The following is a 24,231-nucleotide window of genomic DNA, read 5'->3' on the forward strand; positions in this document are numbered from 1 at the left end:
AAAAATGATAAATGGGTAAACGGGTACTAAACGGTTACGGATAAATGGGTATGGTTAACCGTTTATAAACGGTTATGGGTATAGGTATAACCGTTTAGACAAGTACCCAACGGGTAAACGGTTATGCGGGTATGAAAATAAACGGATATGGATAAATAATCCCGGTTACTGGCCTGCCATAACCAGTGTATTAAATATCAATAATATCGGTGATATTTCGCCGATATTATCGTTTTTCAGAGGCACCGATATTTTCCCACGTATCCATCTCATTATCGTCAAAATATCGCGATATTATCAATAATATCAATAATATCGCGATATATTCGATATTATCGAAAAAGTCGTCATGGATCCGTCGTCAAAAAGGCAGCCGAGGCTGCGTCGTCCCAGCTGCCCAGATCTCTCTGCAATCCATGCTTAAACCCAAGATCTGCGCCTTAACGACGCTGATTCCCCTGCCGTTGTCGAAGTTGTGGCGAAAGAGCTCGCAGAACGGATCGCAGTTGTAGATCCATAACCCGTGGTCTGTCCCCACGACGAAGTAGGCGTGGTCTTGGTTGAAGCAGACGTGGAACAAAGACGGAGGTGGGTGCGGCGCCGGCGGGGCAGGCTTCGGGGGGAGGAGGAGAATGGGTGGTTGTTGTGGAGGTTGAGGTTGAGGTTTGGGGGCGATTGGGGGTCGTGGTGGTCGTCGTTGGAGTCAACGACAGAGGTGGGGTTGTTGTTGATAGGATAGGTGAGGAAGGCGGAGAAGGATCAAGAGAACTCGCCAGAGAGTTCCTGGGTTCGCCGACGAGGCGGAATACGCAGACGAGGAGGAAGGCGAGGGAGGAGGAGAATACCATGTGGAAGAAGGATCGAGAAAGGTCTCTGTGCGTGTGTATGGGAAAATGGAGAAGAGAGAAAGATCGAGAATTTGAGAGATCTATGAGATCTGTGTGTGTGTTTGTGGGATAAGGGATAGGGAGAAGAGAGAAGGATCCAGAGACGAGTCGTGTGTGTGTTGTTGTGTGTGTGTGGTGGCGTGTGTGATCCCCGTGTGTGTGTGTCGGTGGCGCGTGCGTGTGTGTGTAGGTGGTGTGTAACAGTGTGAGAAAAGAAAAGCATCTAAATAATTCAACTTTTACAGCTTTTAGGAATGGTACAATTTTTGACAAGACAAAAATAATGGTGGTTTCATGCATCAAGATTCAAAACCGTGTGCCGCGCGTGATATTCTCTCACATTCTTAGAGGTGGAGTATCAGATGATCACACATTTTTTTACCATGGACAAAAATAATGGTGGTTTCATTCAAAAGCATCTAAATAATTCAAAACCCAGACAACTTTTACAATTACAACTTGTACAATTTCAGAATATGGACAAAAATAATGGTGGAGTATCAGACCATGGACAACTTTTACAATTTCAGACCATTCAAAATCATGTGCCACTGTGTTATTCTTTCACATTCTCAGAGGTGGAGTATCAGATCATCACACATTTTTTGACCATTCGAAAATTAAAACCTCTATTACACATTTTCGTTTCTTCTTCTTCCTTTACCCCTTTCAGAGTCATTCTAGATCTATTCCAGAGGTTCAACACAAAGGGTTTCATATTTAAGGTAAGTTTACGAACTTATATTTATATTATTGTAATTTATACTTGCATGTTAATTTTTTGAAATAATTAAGTAATGTTGTATAATGATTCCCTAGAATAATTTTAATATGTTTAATGTTATTTATTATTTTATTATCAAATTGGATTATTATTCATTAATATTAGGTTTTATTATTTCATATTATTTTTATAATTACTTAAATTCTTACAATCATTTTCTTTACTACCTATTTAATTCTTCTGTAAAATAACCTTACTTCCTATTTAATATGTTTCTGTCACTACTATATTTTTTGGCCAAAAAATAATTGCCTAATTTTCATGAAAAATAAATATAGGTACGTTTAAGATGTCTAGTGGAGTTACTAAACGTGATCCAGCTTGGGAACATGGAGACCCAATAGACGGAAACAAACATGGTACAATTGGCAAATATTGTGGTCGGGTAATGAAGAGTGGCGGAGTGACACGACTTAAGTACCATCTTAGTGGATTAGATCCAGCACATAATGTCCAACGATGCGATAATGTCCCCCCAGAAGTGAAGGCATTCATCACCACATTATTAAAAAATAAAAAACAGCAGAAGGAAAAGATAACACATAGAATGGAAAATATTCGAGCTGAGCTACGAGGAGAAGTTATTGGCCCAGCGGTTGACAGTGATGATGATGACGATGAGGACGAATGTGATGATGACATGGGACCTGAAGAACGACGCAGTTTGAAACAAGCATTACATGCCTCCAAACAGTCAGCATGGGAAAGAGAACACCTTCATAAAATTCCTAATAGAGCACAAGGTTCTGGGACAAGTGGTGGTGCACAAATAAGACGGGGAGGCAGTCTTAGAGAATCACAACCAACACCACCAATAGCCCCAAGTTTATATAAGTCATCCAAAACACGTCAAAAGAGTGTTTGGAGTTATTTCACTGGAGGTAATGTGAAGGAGGGAATGAGGCGTCTAATTAGCAAGTTCTTTATCTATGAAAATATCCCTGCTGAGAAAGCATCATCACATCATTTCAAAAATATGGCAGTGGGATGTCAACATGCCGGTGTTGGAGTACAACCTCCCACTCCCTATGAGATAAGAAACAAATATTTGGATATGGAGTATAAAGACATTGGCGAGTATGTTAACAAGTTGAGGTCAAAGTGGGAAACTAATGGTTGCACAATCATGTGTGACGGATGGACTGGCTCGACCAGATTGTCTATCATAAACTTCATGGTATACTCCAAAGGAAAGACAATTTTTTTGAAGTCTGTTGATGCTTCAGACCATATAAAGAACTACAAGTATATTTACAAATTATTGAGGGATGTAATCATGGAGGTGGGAGAGTATAATGTTGTCCAAGTCGTTACCGACAACGGTTCTGTATTTGTCAAAGCTGAAAAAAAGTTAATGAAGGATCATAATGTGTTTTAGACATCATGTGCAACACATTATATTGATCTCATGTTTGAGGCAATGGGGAAGAGAGAGAATGTTGTTACTGTGGTAAAAAGAGCTAGAACGATCACAAATTATATTTACAATCACGGTTGGTTGTTGGCAAAGATGCGTAAATTTTGCAAAGGAGACATTATTCGTCCAGCTACCACTCGATTCACCACTAACTATATTGCATTAGACATCCTACTTAAGAAGAAAGCAGGGTTGAAGCAACTATTCATTAGTAACGATTGGGTCAACCACAATTTGAACCGCTCAAATGCAGGTCGTATGATGGAAAGTATAATGCTTGATTATGCTTTTTGGACACAATCAGAACATGTGTGCCAAGTGTTTGAACCTCTTTACAAAGTTTTACGGATCGTTGACACAGAAGTGTATCCTACTATGGGGGCAATATATGAGTTGATGCGTGAAGTGAAGGATGAATTGGAAAGAAAACATGGTGCAAGGTGGGTCATAAAGATAATATACCACGATTTGCATGCAGCAGGTATAAATTATGTCATAATTTGCAATTCATTTCTTTAGTTGCATAAGTATTATTTCTCTTATTAGAGTATGTGTTTCTTTGAACAACATATTATTTGAATCCTTGATACCAATACAGACCCGGTGTTGGAGATGATGGTACCCTTATACGTGCTGTACATAATGTATACTCTAAATTAGACCCTGCATCACCAGCAATTGGCCAATTTGGAAATGAGGTACACAATTACTTAAATTATAATAATTACTTTGTTGGATTAAACTAACACGATTTATTGAATTCAGCTAACATGGTTTAAAGATGCAAGAAGAACTTTTGGAGAACCAACATCAATTGCTGCTCGAACAAAAATGTCTCCTAGTGAGTGTAAACATATTTCACGATAAGTTTATAATAGAATTTGTTGGAGTTATTAGGCTTATCAACATTGTTTTTCATTGTAGCTGAATGGTGGATCATGTATGGGACCGATGCACCAACTGTGAGAAAGTTAGCAATCAAAGTATTATCACAAACAGCTTCCTCATCTGCTTGTGAAAGAAATTAGAGCACATTTGCACTCATACACACAAAGCAAAGAAATAGGTTGGCTCATAGTCGGTTGGAAAAATTAGTTTATTGCTACTACAACATGAAGCTTCAAATTCGAGATAAGGAAGCAGAAATAGATCATGTCGACCGTGGTGACCCACTAGATGTGTTTGATATTGTTGTTGAAAATGATGATACAGAGGGTAACCAACTTTATCAATGGATTTGACCTTTTCATTTAGATGATGATGAAGGCAACCCAGCTCCTAGAGTTACTGAAGAAGCACGTAATGAAGGGATAAATGTAGAAAGAGTATTAGCGGAGGAGGTGGGATCTAACAACGCTGACTCTTTGGAAGAACTTTTGCGCCCAAGACCAAGAAACACTGGAATTCCACCTTCTTCCAATCCTACACAACCACAACATCGTGCTGATACTAATGATAGCTCTAGTACAAGATTAGGAGGAGACTCACCTACCACCGGAGGTGGGAATGATGAAGGATATAGTGGAGCTGGAGGTAGTGGTGGTGGATATGGAAACTATGTTGGACAACCTCCCGGATTTATGAGCCCCTTCACTGGTGAGGCAAACTTTACGCATGCAACACAGGATGAGGACCATAGCAGTAGGCAGGCAGGACCAGGAATTGGTGCCATGGGGAAGAACTATACTCGTAGAGAAAGAGGCAAGAGGATTTTGTCAAGTCAAGAAGATGACTCGTTATCTATAACTTCGGACTCTGTTGGAGTGTGAAGTAGTAACTATGGTTATACTCATAACCAACCATTTCCCTACCCTTCATATCCCATTCCTATTGGGATAGAATCGAGTGACTCATGGAAACAATCCGAGACTCAATCTTCAAATGATTTTGCTTATGGACAAAGTCAACCAATTTCGGATCCATATGGGTGACATGTTAACAATTACATGCAAAACTATTTTGGGGATTTATCATTTGATAACTACTCTTCACAATATACTCACTCTACACATAGAGATGATGAAGATAGTGAAAAATTTGAACCTCATAGGAACTCTATGTGGTATTAAGTTACTCATGTATCTTACCATGCAATGTATAAAGTGTAAAATATTGTACTAATTCATTATATATAAATGATTATGGTGTGTTTAAACTTCTTTAATTAATTACTACATATTTTCTACACTCACAATGTTTGCCAGCTCGCTATATAATCAACTTGATAATGTTAAATCCATCATGCAATGCATTTCCTTCCAATTTTTTATGATAAACTAATAGATAATTGACTAAATAAACATTCTGCAAAGTTTCAATAAAAATTTCCAAGTTTTTCTTACAATTTCCGTGGTTTCCATATTATTTTTATCGATATCGATATTATCCCGATATTTCCATCGATATTTTCGTATTTTCGGACTACCGATATTTCCGATATCATCGATATTTAATACCTTGGCCATAACCATTGCCCATCCCTACCTAATAGTTGAGGCAGTTTTTTGTAATTTATCCAAAAAAAAAAAAAAAACAATAAAAGGGTTGGTTACCACTTTTAGAGCAGAAAACGGAGCGCGGTTAAACCCAGAATGTTCAGAAAACTGTTGAACAGAAGGAACCAAAGTCCCAGATAGAACACAAAGCTCCTGATTGGCAGCTCCTCACTCTCACTTTATCATCTCAACCTCCCCCAGCCACCAACCGATCCAAAGCAAACAATGCAAGCAGCTTTGGCGATCATGGCAGCTCAGACTGTGATGCTTTCATCCCCCACTCTCTTCTCCCAACTCCAAAACCCTAACCCTCACTCAATTCCTCATTCCTTCTTCCATGGCGTCTCCCTCAAGCTCCCATTCAAATCCCAATCCATGTCTTTCGCCGCCTCCGCGGCCGCCCCTAAGCCTCTCACTGTCGTCGCCGCCACCAAGAAAGCCGTCGCTGTCCTCAAGGGCACTTCCAGTGTCGAAGGAGTCGTCACCTTGAGCCAAGAAAACGATGGTATCTTCATATAACTGTACCCCCTTCTGTAAATGATTGTGTTATCGATATCTGTTTCCTTTTTCCGACATGGGTTTTCGGAAAATTGGTTTATGTCCTTAAATGGTCAACTCTGCTAGGTTTAATTTCATATTGTTTTATGTCTAAGAGAATCGAAATGTGGAAAAGATTATGTGTTTATTCGATATTTTCGCGGTTAATTGAAGTTGAATTCTAGATTTTCGATGGTGAGTAGCTTGTTTGGACTCAAGGCAAGAGTTTAATCTATAGATTTTCTTTTTTCTAGTTTTAACTTCTGTTTGTTGAGAATTTGAAAATGTGGGTACTCAAAATTTCCCAAACTTGGATTATATTTAATTTAGTTGAATGCTGTTTCAATGGTTCCTTTAATTGTGTGTGACTGGTCTGATTCTATGCTCAAAATCTTGTGTTATCTGAACTCATAATCTTGATGGAGCAATGACTGCTTACTGGTGATTGTGTTTTACTGTTATCAGGTCCTACAACCGTGAATGTTCGTATTACTGGACTTACCCCCGGGCCTCATGGGTTTCACTTAGTGAGTGTTTTTTAATTAGGTTCTTCATCTGTGGATTAGTAAACTTGTTTCTAAGTGTTTTTCTTTCTTGTGTAGCATGAGTATGGTGATACGACAAATGGATGCATATCCACAGGTAGGGCTTTAAATCATTTCAAGCTTAAAATTTTATGGTTATAGTATTATGTAGTTATATTTGTGATTCTGTTTTGATGCCATTCTAATGAATTTCTTTTCCCCTTACTAGGACCACATTTCAATCCTAAACAGTTGACACATGGTGCTCCTGAGGATGAAGTCCGTCATGCGGGTGACCTGGGAAACATAGTTGCTAATGCCGATGGTAATTTCATATTTTAATTCCCTTTACAAACTTGTTCTTTTTAATAGCACAACCCAGTTAATGTACTAACTACTAAGAGATATATTGTGGGGCCACAGGGGTGGCAGAGGCAACAATTGTGGATAACCAGGTAATCATTGAGCTGGGCAATGCTTTCCCATAAGAATGTGTGTACCTTCAGGGCATGTTTTCATACAGGTTTTAGTTTGGTGTCTGACATTTTTATGTTCATTTGGTACTGTATTCACCTTAGTAGTATTTGATTACTCATATTTTGGTTTTGGCTAAAATTTGTAGATACCATTAACTGGTCCTAATGCTGTAATTGGAAGAGCACTTGTTGTTCATGAGCTCGAGGATGACCTTGGAAAGGGTAAGTACTAAGTAATTTATAATCAACTTGTCGAAGAAACTTGTTAGTAAATTTAAAGCACGAGTGGAGAAATTTTATATGCAATGGTTGTGCATGGTTGGAACTAGAAACTAACTCTTCTTATCCTTTTGAGCAAAGCATGTGGGTGGGTAATGACAAGAAAGTTTAACAAGAAACATTTGTTTCCTCCCCTCCGTTTTTATTTGTTGGGGAATGCAGAGAAGCAAGTTACTACCTTTGATGTTTCTTTCTCATTCTTATTTACTTCCTCAATCACATTTGGTTTGCACTTGTAGGTGGACACGAACTTAGTCTAAGCACTGGCAATGCAGGTGGAAGATTGGCATGTGGTAAGCAAGAAAATTTGATTTCACATTTATTTCTCTTTTCTTTTTAATCCCTTTTCTGTTTTACTGTTTGAAAAAATATTCTATGCTGTGTGTTGATCCTTTATCTAGTTTGTGTTGGAAGAATACGATATATTGGTGATGAGGAATCGTTTTCTCAGGAAATAGGGTAATATTTCATTATACATGGGCCTTTGTGCGTAATTTTTTCATTAGATGTAACACATTAAATTCTCCTCTAATGTATGCATTTGTGATGAAAGATAAACAAAAAGAAAATGTCCATGACTTACCTGTGTTAAGGTACTGTAAAATGTGAAATTGTGATCAACAAGTTTGTTATGCAGAGAGCCTCAGGAAACATTTTATCTTCTATTAAAATTTTATTGGGTAAATTCAGGGTATAATTTATGCATGTATTTCTGTGTGTGTATATACTATAATATAGCATTAATAACTCTTTCAAGACCTCTAAGCATTTTCTATGTTTAATAAGGGGCTTGAGAAACCTTGATATTATTTGCAATCGCTGTTATACTTGTATATATGGATGATGAGAGTTTAGTATGTTGTACTCTAATGTGAAGATGAACTAGCATCACATATAAATAATTCTAAATAAATAGACAAAAAGATATACTGGTCATATTTTTCTGTTGAATTATATCTGAAATTTTGTAATTGTCTCAATAGTCAATAAAGTAATTTAATTAAAAACGTGAGAATGATGAATTCCAGTTCCTTTTTGTCCCAACTTACGGGTGGAAATTGTTATTTGGCCCAACATGTGGATGGCTGGTGCAGTCTATAATACTGGAAGGACATAATCCAATTGATAAGGTGACTTCAAATATGACATCTTTTGTTGGGCACTCGGGCATGGGTTTGGGGCAAATAGTTTGTGTATAGGTCATCTGAGATACTTATATGTTGATAAATGGCTAGATCCTAATGGGTGCATTCATGAAGCTGTTCTGCTTATGTAATGGTCTTGGTAATGGTTCATCAAATCCTAGGATTAATTTCTCTCATTGTTCCTTATAAAGGAGGTTTTGAGAACCATTTGGAGAATCACTCTCTAGTCCTCTCTCCCCAATTAAATTGTAGTTCTAGTAAATAGTTAGTAAACAAAGGGTGCAAGGGGGATTGGGTTGAGAGTGAGTATCTTGTGCATTTCATTCTGGTTATAGTAATGGCAGCCTAGCCTTCATTATTTGTTCCATCGGTTAGTGCTCTATATGATAGGCTTTAGTAACAACGTTGCCGTTGCACATATAATGGAGAGGCTTTACATTAGGCATACAACAGCTATGCTCAACATTGGAAGAAAGGAACTAGTATATGGTTTTCTGCTCCTTACCTTCTGGGCTTGTCCGTTGTACTGTGAATGTCATTGCCCAGGGGGACAATGCTTTTATGGACCAAGTTAAATGTACTATTAGTTTTGCTCCAGGTTATGGAACCAATTCCCTCATCAAAGTATCCAGGGCGACACATGTATTTCAGTCATATCCTACTTAATTAGGATGAAGTATGGTTAACTAGATGATAATTGGGAATATAGTTTCTGAGTTTTTCTGGATACCCTTTGTGCTTAGAACGTCAAAACGTAAGTTGCTTTAGTTCTACAGATGTATACTGTTTCAAGTGCCAATAGGTGTCAAAACGTAAATCACTATATTCTTGCTTGTTTCCATGATTTCATTAAATTCTCAATTTTCACTTTTCGTTGTGAACTTGTGTGTGCAGGCGTGGTTGGTTTGACACCGGTGTAAGGTCCTTTCCAATCAGTTTGCTATAAGAATTGGCTGCTGTGGTTCTAGAGTTTCTCATATAGAGCTTAATCTGTTGAGGGTGTAATGTAACATTGTGGACAAATTCATCATACCATTTGTGGAGTATTTTGATCTCAATAAACTTGAGTTGCTATGGTTACAATATGAAGAACATGCAATTGACTTTTGAAAGCAGCTAAATTGGATTTATAATGTTCTTTCATCCATAAGATTGAGCACAATTCTTGAGTTAAGTATGCGTTGTTGATTGAAGTTGCTATGTGCACATTCGATAAAATTAGAATGGCACATGGAAGATTTTCATGGTCCAAGTGCATGGAGGATGTATAAATGAACTTCCGTTCGACAAGATTGAGCGCAAGTCTATAGTGTTCTTTCCGCAGTTCACCGGATTTAGATTGTGAATGGCGTAGCTAGTCATTGAATCGAGTATGAAAACCTAACTGCTAGAAGCCTGCGTTTTATTTTTTTCTAGTTTGGCACAAGGAAAAGATGAAACATGAAAGGGAGGGAGGGTTAGTTTTTTTTTTCGGCCTTTCTATTTTGGACAAGGGAAGAGTTGTAAAAGGGCAGGAGGCTCAGTTTTGCACTTTGTTTTTTCTATTTTTGGTTCAAAGGTACAACCAAAGGAGGCTGAAGTTTTTACTTCTTGGCACCTCAAGTGGCATAACAATCTGTTCAGCTGCTTGACAAAGGTGCAATTTGTCAAAGATTCATCGGCAGTTCGTCACAACTCATAATGGAGTCCACATTAAATTCTTTAACAGTAAACATAAGTTTAGATAACTGTGTACTGTGTACCGTTGATTTTCTCAAGAGAAATCCATTAAACTAACAAATCCAAGTAACTTAAATTCGTGAAAAACCTAATATTTACATGTGTTGGATAAATATCAACAATCAATGACAAATTTATATATGCTAATTGTTTATACCATGCTTGACCAATCCCGAAACTCTTGAGCACCAGTCAACGTTATACCGTCAAGGACCCAGAAGAGTTTCCCTCCAACCAGGAGGCCAATCACAGCGCGACACGTGTCGACATCAGAAGCCAATCACAACACGACACGTGTCAATGTCAGAGTGAAACTAGAAACTCTCTTCTATAAATAGAGATCATTCTCTCACAATATTTCCGTATGTCATTTGTACTAAATCATTCACTAGTACTCACAAAAGGAGAGTTTGAACCTATGTACTTGTGTAAACCCTTCACAATTAATGAGAACTCCTCTACTCCGTGGACGTAGCCAATCTGGGTGAACCATGTACATCTTGTGTTTGCTTCCATGTCTCTATCCATTTACATACTTGTCCACACTAGTGATCGGAGCAATCTAGCGAAGGTCCCAAACTTAACATTTTCTGTTGTACCAAAGTCCCCACTGATTTTGTGCATCGACATTTTGCGCCGTTTGTGAGAACGACACTTATTCCCACTCTCTTCAGCTTTGTTAAACTGGTTTTCACCATTCGTACACTTTCTTTTGACCAGGCATCCCTTTCCAACATGGGGAGTGAATGAAGCCACAACACACAGAATGACACCCCTCTTGCACCTGGTGCGAAGCAACGAAAAAAGGAACAAAAGAAGTTTGCTCTTCAAGCTAAAGTCGATGAGCTGGAGGCTTATAACAACAAGATAACGATGAAGAATGAGATCCTCCAAGAGCAGTATGAGAAGGTCTTCGAGTTGCTCCACGAGGCTAGATATACTAAAACACACGAGCTCATCACCCTTGTGGAAGTCAACTATCAACTGGGTGCCCCCCAACACGGAGGGTTATTTACCCTCGACATGGGTATTCCCGTTGAGGAGCGAGCTACTCATCGAAATGGCAACCAACATGAGACTTCTCTCAACCCAGCTGCTTCGACCCGAAGCAGGAGGAGAGGAGGAAGGCACCTCCTTGCAGAAGGAGTGGAAGGATCGAAAGTCATCTTTCGCGACTGTCGAGACTTCTTAAAGCAACGTCGAGATAATCCCATCCATGTAAGCTCGAAGATCAATGACCCAAGGGTCTCTAAAAGACTCGGTACCCTCCCATGTCCCAGGCCGGCTACTAATTTGGGGAAAGGGCAACAAGTCATAGAGAAACACGAAGGTATAGGGGACTCAGAGATGTTCCGACAGACTTACCTTAGAAGTCAATACGGCGAGTCCAGGGAAAAATCACATGGTCTTGATCAAACCTTCATACTTCCAAGAGGAGATGGAGATTTACGAAAGAAAGCTCCAGTGGTACATGACACCACTCATGACCCTTTTGTCCTACAACTTCTTAAGGAAGTATACAAGTTGAAGGTCGAACGACAAGTTGAGATACCTGATTGGAACCAACCTAGGCCTGGCCCTCTTACAAGGAGGATCCTTGACACCCTCTCCAAGCAAAGACAAAACAGAAGCTTGGCTTGCAACTCTATACTGGAAAGAAGGACCCGATTGAACACCTTAACCTTTTTGAGTCCACCATGGCATACTGATGCACACGGATGAAGATCGATGTCTTCTCTTCCCCTCTACCCTCTCTGGTGGAGCTCTAAACTGGTATTGCCGTCTTCCACCTAAGACGGTAAACTCATTTGAGGAATTGAGGAAATTGTTTGTTTCTCAACACATTTTCCAGACCGATCGCTTGCACTCTGTGGATGACTTGTACACTATTCGCCAGAAGCCAGACGAGTCATTACGTATGTATGTTGGCTGCTTCAGCCATGAGTATTCCCGTTGTGCTAAGGCAGACGACAAGACTGCATTCAAAGCCTTCACGGCAGGGCTACGTGACTGTTTCTTTAAGTACATGATCAATGCCAACACTTGGAAGACTTACTCTGAGGTGATGGCCCAGGCTTATAACCATGCCTCCGCTAAGGCAAGGACATACCAAGGGAAACTCCACACAGCCACCCCTTATCAGCAAGTAGGGAATGGAAGCCAGATCCAACCAAATGAGAAGACCTCGACCTTCCAAAGGGCAGCGGTGCCTCCCTCTGCCTTACTTAATACTTCGTTAAGTCAACAGATATATCAATCTAAGGGCAAAAGGAAAGATTTCCATCCTCACCAGTCTCATTTTAGTAAAAAAAGTAAGGGACACTATCGCAATAACCAAGGGTATCGCCACGATAATGCCCGCCCCCAGGCGGTCAACATAGTGGGCCAAGCACGTGTTAGGACAGGCTTTACCCCGAGGTATGAGACATACACACCCTTGAATGCCACATGCGTGGCCATTTACCCCAGCATAGCACACATGATACCAAAGCTAATGCCGAGGCAGTCGGGTTACAAGCTCACGAAGAACACATGCACGTTTTGCTGCTACCACGAGCATAACGGCCATGACGGCGAGAAGTGTATCACCTTTCGTGATCATATTGAAGCTTTGGCACGTGAAGGAAAAATTGATCAATTTCTCCTTCACCCTCCAAAGGGTAATCGTAACCAACGCCAGGTGAATGTGATATATTCCATAAGTGGTGGCACACCCATATCTAAATCTTCCAACAGGGCCATGAAAAATATGAACGTGCTTTAAGGTCTGGCCACCAAATGTTTCACTTGGAAGACATCAGGGGAGGCAAGTATCAAAAGCCTAACTGGGATCCAATATGTTTCTACCCTGAGGAAGAAAGAGGTATCATCTACCCTCACAACGACCCACTGATCGTGGAAGCTCACATAGCCAACTTTGAAGTATGACGAATCTTGGTAGACACGAGAGCTTCGGTCAATATCATGTTTGATGAAGCTTTCAAGGCACTTAATGTAGCTGAACACTTGATCGATCGCTCGATTTCTCCTCTGATAAGCTTCTCCGGTGATATCGTGCAACCTTTGGGGAGCATACACTTACCTTTCACCATTGGTACAGGCCCTTACACAGCTACCATTACCACTAACTTCTTGGTGGTTAATTGCCCAACGATATACAATGTCATCTTGGGACGCACAGGCATCAATGATCTCAAGGCCATGGTATCTACACATATGTTGTTGATGAAATTTCCAACCCGCTATGGCAATGGTTACATCAGAGGAGATCAACTTAGTGCACGCTCATGTTAAAACACTTCGGTCAAGCAACAACATCTGCCTGTGCCCAAGGAAACCTTTTTTTATACATGACCAAGTTATAAAGACCAGCCCAGACGAAGCCAACTTGGATCTTCACGGTGACAACAGTAAACCCGACGATCCTCGAGATAACTCTTTCACCCAGTAAGCACAACCCACTGAAGAGTTGGAGAAGGTCTCTATCTCAAAAGATTATCTGGATCGCATGGTGAAGATTGGCACCACCTTGTCACCACCCATTCGGTTGGCATTGATCTCTTTTTTGCAAGAGAACACCGAGGTCTTTGCCTTGTCATACGAGGACATGTCAGGCATTTCTCCTGATATCATCTGTCATTGTTTAAGTATTGACCCCAAAACCAAGCCAGTGAGATAGAAGTGAAGATCTTATGACGCTGAACGGTACGAGGCAATGAAGGCAGAAGTTGAAAAACTCAAAGGCATAGGCTTCGTCCGCGAAGTCAATTATCCAACGTGGGTAGCAAATGTTGTCTTTGTTAAGAAAAATCTGACCAAAGAAAGTCTTCTGCTTCAAAAGGTCTTGTGGAGAATGTGTGTCGATTACACCGACCTAAACAAAGGATGCCTGAATGATAGCTTTCCTTTTCCTCTCATAAACAGACTTATAGGCTCTATGGCAGGGTGTAAGCTCCTGAGCTTTATGGATGCTTACTCAGGATACAACCAAATCCTCATGAACCCTCCGGACCAAGAACACACAGCCTTCACTATTGACAGGGAACTATATTGCTATAAAGTCATGCCCTTCGGCCTAAAGAATGCAGGATCGATTTATCAGAGACTGGTCAATTCAATGTTTACCGAACAGATTGGAAAGAGCATGGAAGTTTACGTTGATGATATGCTAGTCAAGAGCAAACGTGTTGACCAACACATCACCAACCTATCTGAAACTTTCACCATTCTGAAGAGGTATCGAATGAGGTTGAACCCCAACAAATGTGCCTTCGGCGTAGGCTCTGGCAAATTCTTAGGCTTCATAATAAGCCAACGAGGCATTGCGGCTAATCCCAAGACGATCAAAGCAATCCTTGATATGAAAGAACCGGTAACTTCAAAAGACATCCAGAGCCTTACTGGTAAGGTGGCAGCCTTAACTAGGTTCATCTCTAAGACCACAGACAGATGTGCTCCTTTCTTCAAAGCACTTAAGGGAAGTAAGAAGTACATTAAATGGACTGATGAATGTACTGATGCATTCAAGAACCTCAAAGACTACATGAGTAAAGCCTATCTGTTCTTCAAACCATAGGTTGGTGACACTCTCATTATCTATATATCGGTATCGGTTTCAGCAGTAAGTTCCGTTCTCATTCGAAATATGGTAATGTCGAACGACCTGTCTACTATGTTAGCAAGGCCTTACAAGATACGGAGACATGATACTCCAACATTGAGAAATTGGCTTTAGCATTGGTCATATCTGCTTGAAAACTTCGCCCTTACTTCCAAGCACACTCCATCATCGTGCTTACCAATCATCCTCTTCGACAGATACTCCAAAGTCCTGACACTTCCGGGTGAATGATCAAATGGGCGATAACATTAGGTGAGTTTGACATCTCCTACCAACCAAAGCCAACTGAGAAGGGCCAAGCAGTGGCAGACTTCGTCGTCGACTTCACATATCCTGTTGTCATTGTTTCTACGCCTAAAGAAGTGGTTTCATTACCCTCGGAAGCTCAGAAAATATAACCAACAGTCCCATCATGGATTCTATATGTTGATGGCTCGTCCAACCAATAGGGTTGTGGAGTAGGACTAGTCCTTACAACCCCTGACAAAGTGGCGATGAAGTATGCTCTTCGTTTCAAATTCAAGGCGTCAAATAATGAGGCCGAATATGAAGCCCTCATAGCAGGCTTACGTTTGGTCAAACACCTTGAGGTTAAACGAATTGATATCTTCAGTGAGTGCTAATTGGTGGTTAACCAGGTCACCAATAACTTTGACACTAAGGATAGCTCCATGGCATCATATCTGGCACAAACACAATTGTTGCTCAAGCACTTCCACTACCAGATCACCCAAATTCCTCGAGCGACAAACAGTCATGTAGATGCTTTGGCTCGCCTCGCCTCAGCGATAGAAGACAAGATTGGGAGAAAAATTCAGGTCGAATTGTTGGCAGCACTAATCACCATGGCTGCGGAAGTGTGCAACTTACAACAAGGGGATAGTTGGATTACCCCGATTTATAGATTCCTTGCTCATGGCACCCTTCCAAATGATAAAGTCCAAGCTAAGTAGATTCGATACAAGGCTACCCATTACTTAATCATTAATGACCAACTCTACAAGCGGGGTTTTAACCTACCATACCTAAGATGCCTTACGCCCGCAGAGGCGAAAACTGTCATTCGGGAAATACATGAAGGAGTCTGCGGAGATCATGTTGGATCTCGATCCCTAGCACACAGGACTTTTCGCCAAGGATATTACTGGCCAACACTCCACCAAGATACCATCAGAATATTCCGCTCATGTGATAAGTGTCAACACTACGCAACTATTCCTCACTCCCCTCCCGAGCCGCTCGCTCCTATGATCAACCCTTGGCCCTTGGCCCAATGGGGACTTGATTTGATAGGCCCAATGCCTGCAGGGAAGGGCAAGGTTCGCTATGCAATCGTTGCAGTTGACTACTTCACAAAGTGGGCCGAAGTAGAACCCTTGGCAACCATTACTGAGGTAAAAATAGAAGACTTCGTATGGAAGAACATCCTTTGCAGATTCGGCATTCCCAATGCGAGTCACTGACAACAGGCGACAGTTTGACAACAATAAGTTTAGGATGTTCTGCTCTAAGTTCAACATCAACTTATGTTTTGCCTTCCCAGCTCATCCCTAGTCTAATGGACAAGTTGAAGCCATCAACAAAATAATCAAGCGAACTTTGAAAACCAGCTTGGACAAGGCTAAAGGTTGTTGGCCAGAATTTGTACCCCAAGTTCTTTGGTCATATCGCACTTCGTATCGGACATCAACAAGATAAACCCCATTCTCACTTGCCTTTGGTACAGAGGCAGTTGTCCCAGTTGAGCTTGAGCAAGCAACGTTCCTAGCCCAGAACTACATGCAAAGTGAAAATGACAAACAACTTACCCTCAACTTAGATCTAGTTGAGGAACACAGAAACCAGGCTCACTTGAGGAATGTCGCTTACAAGCAGCGCATCTCCAACTACTATGACTCAAGGTTCAAACCTCGTTCTTTCAAAGTTGGGGACTGGGTATTGAAGAAAAGATTACTCTGCGACAGAGTCCCGAGTGAAGGAACACTTAGTCCAAACTGGGATGGACCTTTTGAAGTTGTTGGCATCAGTCGCCCTGACTCCTACAAGCTTAGAAGCTCCGATGGCAAGACCATTGGCCATCTATGGAACACTGATCATTTGAAGTACTATTATAAGTAAACTCACATTGTACAAGTGTTAAGCTTTAGTCGTTCGGCATCCTATGTAACGAAGACTATTTGGCATGAATTCAATAAAGAGGTGATTTAGACAACTCGATCCTAATCTTCTTACATTCCTAGCAATGAAACACTCGGGTTCAAAGCTTCAACATGAAACAAAGTCTAAGTATATGTCAACAAGACTATACAAATAAACGAACAACTTCACAATATATTCGTTCAATCATACATTCCAACACATTCATACATAAGCCAACTGTGCTTTGAAAGGGTTTGCATACTTTGTGTCATTCGACACTTGCTACAATGTGCCTAGACACCTTGCCCTTATTCTCACCAACCAGGTGATGAAATGTACAACCCATACCCTTCTTCATGCCATCAACCAGGTGATGAAATGTATAACTCGTACTTTCTTTCATGCCACCAACTAGGTGATGAAATGTATAACCCGTACTCTAATATCATTTGGCAACTTGCCACTCAAGCCACTAACCAGGTGAAGAAGGAACTCATCTTCATGCCACCAACCAGGTGATGAAGGAACTCATCTTCATGCTACCAATTAGGTGATGAAATGTATAACCCGTACTCTCCTTCATGCCACCAACCAGGTGATGAAATGTACAACCCGTACTCTAATATCATTTGGCAACTTGCCATTCATGCCACCAACCAGGTGAAGAAGGAACTCATCTTTATGCCACCAACTAGGTGATGAAATGTACAACCCGTAATCTCTTTCATGCCACCAACCAGGTAATGAAATGTATAACCCGTACTCTAATATCATTTGGCAACTTGCCATTCATGCCACCAACCAGGTGAAGAATGAACTCAAACTCGTGCCACCAACCAGGTGATGAAATGTGATGAAAGGTGATAAAGGAACTCACCTTTGTACCACCAACCAAGTGATGAAAGAAACTCACCATTCATTCCACCTACCAAAAGACGAGTGGTACAACTTGTACATATGAACTCCTAGCATTCACAAATAATAAAAAACCCTCAAGCTTGACAACTCAACTAGGGGAGCACTTATACCCAACAAGAGTTATAGTCGCCAACAAAGTCTTATTACAAGCCAACAACAACGTCAGTGCATGACATACGAAGATCAAGCTATTCAGCCCTCTTACATCTGCTTCAGACATTTCCCCTCTGTAACAATGCAAAAACTACAACTCGTAGAAAGCTTCACACACTCTTGATCAAGACAGTGTGAAGCAAAACCAATTTATGGTGCAGACAAGAGCTTCATCAAAGGAGTTCAACCACAATGCTCAAAAGCTTCACACACTCTTGATCAAGATAATGTGAAGCAAAACCAATTTATGGTGCCAACAAAGGCTTCATCAAAGGAGTTCAACAATAATTCTCAAAAGCTTCACACAGTCTTGATCAAGATAATGTGAAGCAAAACCAATTTATGGTGCCAATAAAGGCTTTATCAAAGGAGTTCAACAATAATTCTCAAAAGCTTCACACACTCTTGATCAAGACAGTGTGAAGCAAAACCAATTTATGGTGCCAACAAGAGTTTCATCAATGGAGGGCAACCACAATTCTCAAAAGCTTCACACACTCTTGATCAAGACAGTGTGAAGCAAAACTAATTTATGGTGCCAACAAAAGCTTCATCAAAGGAGTTCAACCACAATTCTCAAAAGCTTCACACACTCTTGATCAAGACAGTGTGAAGCAAAACCAATTTATGGTGCCAACTAGAGCTTCATCAATGGAGGGCAACCACAATTCTCAAAGGCTTCACACACTCTTGATCAAGACAGTGTGAAGAAAAACCAATTTATGGTGCCAACAAAAGCTTCATCAATGGAGGGCAACTAAAATTCTCAAACCTTCGAAGCAAATTCAAGACTGTTCGAAGAAAATTCAATTTATATGGTTCATCCAAACCTTCGACTACTACAAGGTGTGGCTTGCATCACAATCTCTTGCTCAACAATGTGGAAGTAAAATTTGCATATGTTGTCTCTCCCACATTTTCAAATTTCTAGTTTCCAAAAAAAGAAAAAGAAAAAAAAAGGGAAATCCAACAAAAGCTTCATCAATGGAGGACAACTACAAATTCTCAAAAGTTTCACACTATCTTGATCAAGATAGTGTGAAGCAAAATCAATTCATGGTACCCAACAAAAGCTTCAACTCCAAAGTTTCACCTACTAAGATTCAACTCCAAAGCTTCACCTACAAAAGCTTCACCTACTAAAGCTTCACCCACAATAGCTTCACCTACAAAAGCTTCACCCATAAAAGCTTCACCCACAATAGCTTCACCCACAAAAGCTTCACCCACAAAAGCTTCACCTACCACAAAAGTTTACCCACAAAAGCTTCACCCACCACAAAAGCTTCACCCATAAAAGCTTCACCAACAAAAACTTCATCAATGGAGGACAACTACAAATTCTCAAAAGCTTCACACTATCTTAATCAAGATAGTGTGAAGCAAAATCAATTCATGGTACCCAACAAAAGCTTCAACTCCAAAGCTTCACCTACAAAGCTTCAACTCTAAAGCTTCATCTACAAAGTTTCAACTCCAAAGCTTCACCTACAAAAGCTTCACCCACAAAAGCTTCACCCATAAAAGCTTCATCCACCACAAAAGTTTCACCCACAAAAGTTTCACCCACCACAAAAGCTTCACCCATAAAAGCTTCACCAACAAAAGCTTCACCCACCACAAAAGCTTCCCCCACAAAAACTTCACCCACAAAAGCTTCCCCCACAAAAACTTCACCCACAAAAGCTTCCCCCACCACAAAAGCTTCCCACCACAAAAGCTTCACCCACAACGAAAGCTTCACCCACAAAAGCTTCCCCTACAAAAGCTTCACCCACCACAAAAGCTTCACCAACCACAAAAGCTTCACCAACAAAAGCTTCACCCACCACAAAAGCTTCACCTACAAAAGCTTCAACACAAAAGCTTCACCTATAAAAGCTTCACACTATCTTGATCAGGATAGTGTGAAGCAAAATCAATTCATAGTATCCAACAAAGCTTCAACCTACAAAGCTTCACCTATAAAGCTTAAAATATAAATATATATATATATATATATATTTTTTTTTTTTTGGAAATTCGATAATTCAAAATTTCTGAAATTCGAAAAAAAAAATCAAAAAACAAAATAAAAACAAAATTTCCTAGGCCTCATCTTCTTTGGGCCTAACAACTTTCATAACAAATATATATGAAGGAGAAGTTTTGGGCTACCACTTAGAAAGGAAAATGGTGAAGTTTTGTTACTTGGGAAACTTGGCTACTAGCAAGACACCTCATTCGTCAACTCTCTCGACCGGAGACTTGGGGGACTTCTACCATATGCTACTGCACCTTGATACTCGGAAGTCTCACGACTACTCAGTGACTTGGATTTTTTCAAGTCTCCAACCGAGAAGTTTTCCTCATTCGGGAAATTAAGGGAGCACTACCTCAACCTACATGGTTCACTCACAAAGCTTCAACATACAAGCTTCAACAAAAGGAAAAATTCAAAGAACTTAGTGAAGAAGGCCTTGGTGTATTTAACACAATACGTTAAAATGAAGCAAAACTTGTTTATTGATATCTTCGATAAGTTACAAATGTGTACATATACATGAATCAAAATAAACAAACAAGAGGCCACAAAGGTTGCTCAGAAGAAGTCTCAGCAGTCGGCAGAGCCCTAGAAAGTGGAGGCTCCAGAGGATGATTATTCGGAGCCTCAGTACTAGGCAGAACCCCAGAAGAAGGTGGCACCGAAGGTTGATCATTTGGAGCTTCATTACGTGATACAGCCCCAGAAGACGAATGCAATAAATGCCTTTGGAACAAACCCACAAACATCTGATGATCAAGTAAAATTTGACCATCAGATTCCTACAGCTGGTCGAGCTTCCTCTTCATGTTTGTAGCATAGTCATGTGCGAGCCTGTGCAACTGTTTATTCTCATGTTTGAGCCATCTGATCTCCTGTTTGAGACTTATCACTTCAGCTGCCAATGATTCAACTTGGCGGGTTCGAGCAAATAGGCGTTGGGCCATATTAGACACAAAACCTGCATACTGAACACTGAGAGCTAGAGAATCCTTAATAGCCAACTCATCAGACCGTTTAGAAAGTAGTCTATTATCTTTTGGAGTGAGAAGGTTCCTGGCCACTACCACAACGGTCATATCATTCTTCATTACAGAGTCCCCAACGGTAAGAGGACCGGTAAGGGATAAGAAGGATGGGTACCATATGTTGTCTTGAGAAGGCATGGCTACCTCTTCACCAAAGTTTAAGTCAAAATGACGGTCGGATGGGTCAGACATTCTAAAAAATGATGAAAGAGAAATGAGGTGCAATAAATCTTTGAAGTACAAAAATAAAGGGAAAATTCCTACAAGCAATAACTCTTTGAATGTACTTCTTGCACACAATTGATGCCCTTATAAAAGAAAGGGCAACATGGCCGTTGGTTCAAAAATCAAAGAGGCACCACTATTCGGATTTCGAAGAGGCACCACTCTCCACACGTAACATTAGCTTCTCGGGTACCACAGATAACTTTGCCAAAGATCTCTGACAAAGTTTAGACACATAAATTTTGAAGGTCCAGCTACCCTACTATTACCCACAAGGGTAAAGGAATAACACCACTGGTTGATAATTGGAAAGTCCCTATATGTGTCAACCTCTGTGCTTCGTGACAAGGTAGATTGGTAAAAATGCTCAACCTTTACTCACATTCGAGAAAACACTTCCAACAGGATTACTTGCTCAAAAATCGAAGAGGCACCGCCCTCCGAATCTCAAGAGCCAGACTCACAACATGATTGTTTTCTCAAAAATTGAAGAGGCACCGCTCTCCGAATCTCGAGAGCCAGACTCCTAACTGGATTACTTTCTCAAAAATCGAAAAGGCACCGCTCTTCGAATCTCGAAAGCCAGACTCCCAATAGGATTGCTTTCTCAAAAATCGAAAAGGCACCGCTCTTCGAATCTCAAGAGCCAGACTCACAACAGGATTGCTTTCTCAAAAATCGAAGAGGCACCGCTCTCCGAATCTCGAGAGCCAGGTTCCCGACATGATTGCTTGCTTGAAAATTGAAGAGGCACCGCTCTCTGAACTTCGAGAGCCAGATTTCTTTGGATAAAGCTTATCTGTAATCTTCACACGCAACATCAGCTTTCCAGATACCACAGACCATTTTTTCAAAGTGCTCTGACAAAGTTAAAACACGTGAATCTTGCAGCTCCCACTACATTGCTATGACTGAGAAAGGTAAAGAAATAACGTTACCACTCGTTATTGGGACAATTCCTATATATGTCAACCTTCATCCTCTATAGCCAGGCAGACCTGCAAATAAAAAAAAATGCTCAACTTTTCTTCACATCCGAGAGGGCACTCTCAGCAGAGTCTCTCGAAATACTCAGCTTATTTTCCCCCTGATAATACCTCTGCAAACAAGCCACACCAGAGCAAGAGTATCTCATATCATCATGGTTAAAAGTAAGAGTATCTCATATCATGCTTTTTCCATGTCTTTTCCTTTGGCCTTGTTCTTACCTGCAAGATAAGGAGAAAGAGAGCAATCAGTCAGCACTTGGAATCAAGCTTCTAGTCAGGAACTGACTGCTTAGAACCCCTTGCCTGATTACTTACCTGGCATTGCTCTCGATTACTCATCTTTAACATCTTATGCTTCCGGAGAAGATATCACATTTGCCTGAGGAACAGATAGAGCAAGTGAGAAGGATACAAGGAAGCATGTGGAGACAAGCGTAACAGAACACCTGCCGATACATCCATTACTTTGTCAACAGCAAAAGTATTCCATATCATCAGGGTCGAATGTACTCTAGATTTGATGGACTTGTTTTGACCCTCAAATTCTTGAGTTGGCCTTATACTCTGGAGGAAACCAGAAAACACTCCAGCCCAGTTCAAGAATAAGCATGTGGAAATTTACTTCTTTAAAAGCAAAAGTATCTCATATCATCTCTTCTCCATTTTCTTCTCCTTATCCTTGTTGCTGTTTACGACACAAGGAGAATGAGAATAATCAACCGGAAGCCGAAGTCGAACCTCTGATCCAGGTTGCTTGCTTGGAAGTCTGATTGCTTACCTTTTTTGTTACCTCATTCGGCAAATTTCCTGGCTCAGCGACTTGGGGGAGTCCTATTATAGGGTTTGTATCGCACTTGACCAAGCCTGAAACTACAAGTAAGCTTCAAGTGAAATTGATACATTACCTTGTGCATCTTCATTAGTTAAAGATGCCACCCCTGGATGGAGGAAAAGTACTTCCAGAGAAGATGCCATATCTACATATGAGACATATAAGGCAAGTGAAAATGATACCACACTTCGGTACTTAGAAGTTTCGTGATTACTCAATGGCTTGGATCTTGCAAGTCCCTAACCGAGGAGTTTCCATCACTCGGGAACTTAGGGAAGCACTGTTTATATCAGACTTGACCAATCCTGAAACTACTGAGCACCGGTCAACGTTATACTGTCAAGGACCCAGAAGAGTTTCCCTCCAACCAGGAGGCCAATCACAACGCGACACGTGTCGACATTAGAAGCCAATCATAGCACGACACGTGTCAACATCAGAAGCCAATCACAAAACGGCACTTGTCAATGTCAGAGTGAAACTAGAAACTCTCTTCTATAAATAGAGATCATTCTCTCACAATATTTCCGAATGTCATTTGTACTAAATCATTCACTAGTACACACAAAAGAAGAGCTTGAACCTATGTAATTGTGTAAACCCTTCAAAATTAATGAGAACTCCTCTACTCCGTGGACGTAGCCAATCTGGGTGAACCACGTACATCTTGTGTTTGCTTCCCTGTCTCTATCCATTAACATACTTATCCACACTAGTGACCGGAGCAATCTAGCGAAGGTCACAAACTTAACACTTTCTATTGTACGTACCAAAGTCCTCACTAATTTTGTGCATCAACACTAATAAATAATAAATGCGAACAAATAAATTAACAAAATATGAACACAACGAATTAATATTTAAACTGACTTCTAGCGAATTTTCTGTGGTTCACTCAGTAAGAAGGTTTGGGATTGTAGAGCCCCAAGGTTGAGCTCAAATTCATTCTCCATGGTCCATCTTTTGATAATTAATTTTATATATATCTACTAATTAATAAAACACTCTTTGTCAACCAAAATTCTATGAAATTACCAGTT

General features: G+C 40.5%; 1 protein-coding gene across 7 annotated transcripts in view; it reads left to right on the top strand.

The window, feature by feature from the left end:
• The first annotated feature begins 5,647 nt into the window (after positions 1-5,647).
• LOC126590051 (superoxide dismutase [Cu-Zn], chloroplastic) overlaps positions 5,648-24,231 on the top strand; it is a 55,231-nt gene continuing 36,647 nt past the window's right edge. For 2 of the 7 annotated variants that reach the window (XM_050255528.1, XM_050255526.1), the window contains exons 1-7: positions 5,651-6,088; positions 6,586-6,647; positions 6,723-6,762; positions 6,874-6,969; positions 7,068-7,099; positions 7,267-7,342; positions 7,639-7,692. In XM_050255528.1, coding sequence (XP_050111485.1) covers positions 5,809-6,088; positions 6,586-6,647; positions 6,723-6,762; positions 6,874-6,969; positions 7,068-7,099; positions 7,267-7,342; positions 7,639-7,692 — 640 coding nt within the window. In that variant the 5' untranslated portion in view covers positions 5,651-5,808. Of the gene's footprint in view, positions 6,089-6,585; positions 6,648-6,722; positions 6,763-6,873; positions 6,970-7,067; positions 7,100-7,266; positions 7,343-7,638; positions 7,693-7,800; positions 7,859-8,493; positions 8,532-9,438; positions 9,695-24,231 lie in introns of those variants that run through there. The other 5 variants (XM_050255530.1, XM_050255529.1, XM_050255524.1 and 2 more) reach the window with 4 other exon arrangements.

The sequence above is a fragment of the Malus sylvestris genome, chromosome 11, assembly GCF_916048215.2.
Source record: "Malus sylvestris chromosome 11, drMalSylv7.2, whole genome shotgun sequence".
Lineage (NCBI taxonomy): Eukaryota > Viridiplantae > Streptophyta > Magnoliopsida > Rosales > Rosaceae > Malus > Malus sylvestris.